General features: G+C 53.6%; 2 protein-coding genes across 3 annotated transcripts in view; both read right to left on the reverse strand.

Annotated features, from left to right (window-relative positions):
* LOC121714956 (tripartite motif-containing protein 16-like) overlaps window positions 1-5,000 on the reverse strand; it is a 964,796-nt gene that overhangs the window by 778,584 nt on the left and 181,212 nt on the right. The window lies entirely within an intron of this gene.
* mtmr3 (myotubularin related protein 3) overlaps window positions 1-5,000 on the reverse strand; it is a 37,404-nt gene that overhangs the window by 4,999 nt on the left and 27,405 nt on the right. The window contains 4 exon segments of the mRNA XM_042100166.1: window positions 958-1,046; window positions 2,437-2,547; window positions 3,764-4,183; window positions 4,185-5,000. The exon segment at window positions 4,185-5,000 is cut by the window's right edge and continues 244 nt beyond it. Coding sequence (XP_041956100.1) covers window positions 958-1,046; window positions 2,437-2,547; window positions 3,764-4,183; window positions 4,185-5,000 — 1,436 coding nt within the window.

Genomic DNA, 5,000 nt, shown 5'->3' on the forward strand with positions numbered 1-5,000 from the left:
AAACTTGACTATCATTATGACTGTATGTAAGTGGCTTTGGATAAAAGTGTCTGCTAAATGAATAACTGTAAGTAAGTAACTGTAAGTACTGTAATGTGTGTATGTATGTATGTATGTATGTATGTATGTATGTATGTATGTATGTATATCAGCGCAGTTCTGAAGAAAGGGTCACAGCGACATCCTGTAAACTGGGGGTCAGCCACGAGCGCTGCAGACAGTCTTCATTAGGCAGTCTAAGTATAGGGAAGTGTGGGGTTCTGTAGAAATGAACTGTTCAAAACAGCTGACCTGACTGCAGCAGTCAATCCATCCGTATGAGGAAGTGTGGCGTTCTACAGCAATGACCCAGGAACAACCCAGATGACCGCTGCTAATAGTTAATCCTTAAGTAAGGAGAAGTGTATGGTTTTGACCGCTGTACACAGTTAAACCCTTGGCTGCGCTCCAGCAAACACTTACACATAGAGAACAGCAGAGGAGCTCCAGTGGAAGCCAGTGTGTGTGTGTGTGTGTGTGTGTGTGTGTGTGTGTGTGTGTGTGTGTGTGTGTGTGTGTGTGTGTGTGTGTGTGTGTGTGTGTGTGTGTGTGTACCTGCAGTGGGTTTCTCCAGCACTAACAGACTGGGCACGGGCCAATATGTGTGTGTGTGTGTGTGTGTGTGTGTGTGTGTGTGTGTGTGTGTGTGTGTGTGTACCTGCAGTGGGCTTCTCCAGCACTAACAGACTGGGCACGGGCCAATATGTGTGTGTGTGTGTGTGTGTGTGTGTGTGTGTGTGTGTGTGTGTGTGTGTGTGTGTGTGTGTGTGTGTGTGCGCGAGTACCTGCAGTGGGCTTCTCCAGCACTAACAGAGTGGGCATGGCCCAATGTTAAAACCTACTCCAGTTCCATGCTTTCCCCATGTATCTCTGTGTGTGTGTGTGTGTGTGTGTGTGTGTGTGTGTGTGTGTGTGTACCTGCAGTGGTGTCTCCTGGTGGCCAACCAGAACCTGCTCTCGCAGCCGTAGCACTGAGCCGCCAAGTGGTCAGGGTACCACCGCGTTACCTGCAGCACACACACACAACACACATTAGCAACATCTAGGAGAGCTTCATCAGCCTACTGTGGCTGATGGTGTGCACACGGGTTTGTGTGTGTGTCCCTGTGTATGTACATCAATGCACTCCGACATCTCAGTTTGTGTGTGTGTGTGTGTGTGTGTGGGGTCCCACTTCAATATATGTATGTGTTTCCACTTCAATATGTGTGTGTTCGTTAGGGATGCACGATGTATCGGCGGCTGATATATTATTAGCCGATAAGTGAAAAAATTAAAATATTATTATCGGTCCGATAACAGAATTCTGGCCGATAATTTGCGCCGATATTTTCCTAATTTAGGCCTAAGTAAGGTCCGTCTGGCTACACTGAACTAGCCTACTTGAGCTTGGTTGGCTATACTTTTTCCTCAATATAATGTCAGCGGTGTGAATGTATTTCACCACTCTAACAAAATCTGTGGATATGTGTTCATTTGGGAATCTGTGCATCTCAAAATCCTCTCGTGAATGATCCACCATTTAACCTTACCAGAGCGGAGCTCAGCCCTATCTAGAGCCGTCTTGTGCTGGTGTGTTTGCACTTTACCGCGCTGGTCGGGGAAAGAAATAAACAAACTCTTTAGTGGGATGAGTACATAAGTAGGCCTAGTTCTAAGTTGTGTTTTAGTATTATATTTGCATTACTTTAGCTTGGGTTTTGTATTATTACCTAGAAATATGCTAACCATTCGTGCTTCAGTTCCAGACAGGTCGTCATAATAAGTTATTAAAACCTTCGGGGCTAACGCCTTTCATTTCTGCTGCAGCAGGTTGTGCGCAACAGAGTAGACGGACATAAGATACAGTCTGAGGAGTTGCAGCTTTATTCAGTTACCCGCAGTTGAAACTAAAACTAAGTTTCCCTCACAAACTCTGATTTGGTCGCTATACTGTAGCTTATTCCCAGCTGAGCCGTTTATGAGCGTTTAGTCCTAAATGAAAACGATTCAAACTCTCTAGCCACTCACTCGCAATTCACTGACGTCAGGTGCACTTAAAGGAGCCACACATACTGTAGGGCTAGGCTACTGTTATGTTGACTGCTGTACTATTGAGGACTATTATGAGTTCTGTCCATCATTTGGTGGTAGGTACAATTACTGCAATAAAATTATGCTTATTAAATGCTTTCCCCAAATTGTTTTCAAGAGTAATATTATCGGTTATCGTATCGGTATCGGCCACAACAAACCAATAAATATCGGTTATCGTTATCGGCCCTAAAATTCCATATCGGTGCATCTCTAGTGTGTGTGTGTGTGTGTGTTTGTGTGTGTGTGTGTGTGCGTGCGTGCATACATGGGTGAGTGTGTGCGTGTGTGTGTGGTTGAGCGCGTGTGTTTGTGTAGTCCAACCTCAGTGTCCTGCTTGTCCACCTGCTCCCAGCTGGCTTCTGAGAAGAACTCTGTGCTGCAGCGCGACAGGCAGTTTGGGTCCTGATTGAAGTCGGAGTCCGCTATTGAGGTCTGAGAGAAACAGAAAGTAGGTGATGAGGATGTCTACACCAGCTAGCCAGACAGAAACACACACACACACACACTGTTTCAACACTCTGTAAAGCGCCATCAGACATGTGTAACGTACTCTATAAGTAAATTTAATTTGAAATTGAAATATGTTTGGGTATTCATTAAGCGTCTCACCCATATCCCATTAGTCTCTCACAGATGAGACCAGTGGTTGTGGTCAGTGCAGGACTAGTCAGAGGCTAAGTGTTAAGTGTGCTAGTATGTGTGGGTTGTTGTTTTTGGGTCTTTATATGCCTGTACTGGTTAGTCTTCCATGACAAAAAGATCACTGTTGGTTATTAGGTATGGGCCAGTGTGTGTGTGTTGGTGTGTGTGTGTGCGTATGCTGGTGTGTGCTGGTGTGTGTGTGTGTCCCGTACCAGTTCGTCCCCCAGGTCTCCGTTGAGGCCAGTGTGTGTGTGTTGGTGTGTGTGTGTGTGCTGGTGTGTGTGTGTGCTGGTGTGCGTATGCTGGTGTGTGTGTGTGTGTGTTCCGTACCAGTTCGTCCCCCACGTCTCCGTTGAGGCCAGTGTGTGTGTGTGTGCGTATGCTGGTGTGTGCTGGTGTGTGTGTGTGCTGGTGTGTGTGTGCGTATGCTTGCGTATGCTGGTGTGTGTGTGTGCTGGTGTGTGTGTGTGTGTGTGTGTGTGTGTGTGCGTGTGTGTGTGTGTGTGTGTGTGCGTATGCTGGTGTGTGCTGGTGTGTGTGTGTGCTGGTGTGTGTGTGTGTGTGTCCCGTACCAGTTCGTCCCCCACGTCTCCGTTGAGGCCAGTGTGTGTGTGTGCGTATGCTGGTGTGTGTGTGTGCATATGCTGGTGTGTGCTGGTGTGTGTGTGTGTGTGTGTCGTACCAGTTCGTCCGCCACGTCTCCGTTGAGGCCAGTGTGTGTGTGTGCGTATGCTGGTGTGTGTGTGTGTGTGTGTGTCCCGTACCAGTTCGTCCCCCACGTCTCTGTTGAGGCCAGTGTGTGTGTGTGCTGGTGTGTGCTAGTGTGTGTGTGTGTGTGCGTGTCCCGTACCAGTTCGTCCCCCAGGTCTCCGTTGAGGCCAGTGTGTGTGTGCTGGTGTGTGCTAGTGTGTGTGTGCTGGTGTGTGCTGGTGTGTGTGTGTGTGTGCTGGTGTGTGTGTGTGTGTGTGTGTGTTGGTGTGTGCTGGTGTGTGCGCGTGTCCCGTACCAGTTCGTCCCCCAGGTCTCCGTTCAGGCGTAGCCCCCCCGCGGCCTGCTGGCTCTCCAGGCGGCTCCAGAGCTCCTGCACCTGCCGCTTCAGCGTCTCCACCTCGGCCTGGTGCCCGGCCTCGATCTGCCGCAGACGCTGCTGGACCACGTCCGTGTGCAGCGCCAGCCCGTCCTCGTCCAGGTGGCTGCGCTGGCTCGGACCCGCCTCCGAGGGGCTGGCGACCGTCGTGGCCGTGGCGGTCGCGGGCCTTCCCATGATGCCGTGCGGGCAGCAACGGTGGTGGTGCTGGGAGCAGCTGGCGCGGTGCTGCTGTGGGAGGTAGGGGCACGCGGGCGGCGGCGTTGCCGCGGCGACGGCGGAGGCGTACTGGAGCGTCAGGGAGCCGCAGCTGGCGGCCGAGAGCTGGCGGCTGAGGGGGGGGGGCGCGCTCGCCGTTGCTCCGCGCCCACTGAGGGGTGCCCGGCTCGGGCTCCCAGCTCTCGCCGCCGTTGCAGGGGGGGTGGGGGGGCCGAGAGTCGTCCTGGGCGGGCGGCACGGGGGCCAAGGCACTGAGAGCAGGACGCTGGGAGGGGCCCAGCTCCGGGTTGGCGTCGGGCTCGGGGCCGTCCGCTCTCGCGGGGGCCAGGGAGTCTGGGCGGGGCGCGGGATTGGTCCCCTCCTCGGTGAGCGTCTCTGTGGAGCTCTCCAGCAGGGAGAGCCTCTTGTCCAGCGACTCTGGCGGTGGCGGCGGCTGGTCCGGCCTGTCCGGCTGTTCGGCCGGTCCTGCTCCCGCTCCGCCATTGCTCATAGTCCTGAGGGCGGCGTGCGTGCGGAGGGAGGGGGCAGAGGGTGCTTCCTGGCTCTCTGTCGCCCCCTGGGGCTCTGGGGTGGGAGCGTCGGCGAGGGCGCCGTTAACAGCGTGTGCGTGCACGTCGTTTGGATTCAGTCCAGCATCTGTGGGTTTCAGGGCCTCACGGCTCTCGTCCTCAGGAGAGGTCACTCTGTTGGTGACGCTGTCCATCGCATCCGTGGTTCTATTCGGATAGACATCCCCTCCGTGCGCGACCGTCCTGCCGCCGCGGGCGTTGGCCTTCTCCTCCGTTGCCTCCTGCAGAACGTTCCCCATCTGCCCCGCAGTCACGCCCACGGACACAGCTGGCTCCTCCTCCTCTGCGTTTAGCCCCTCCCCCTTCAGCCTTCCTGTCCTCGTGCCGTTGACCATCACGTTCTCCATGTTCTCCACGTTCTCCATGTT

Source organism: Alosa sapidissima, chromosome 8 (assembly GCF_018492685.1).
Source record: "Alosa sapidissima isolate fAloSap1 chromosome 8, fAloSap1.pri, whole genome shotgun sequence".
NCBI lineage: Eukaryota > Metazoa > Chordata > Actinopteri > Clupeiformes > Clupeidae > Alosa > Alosa sapidissima.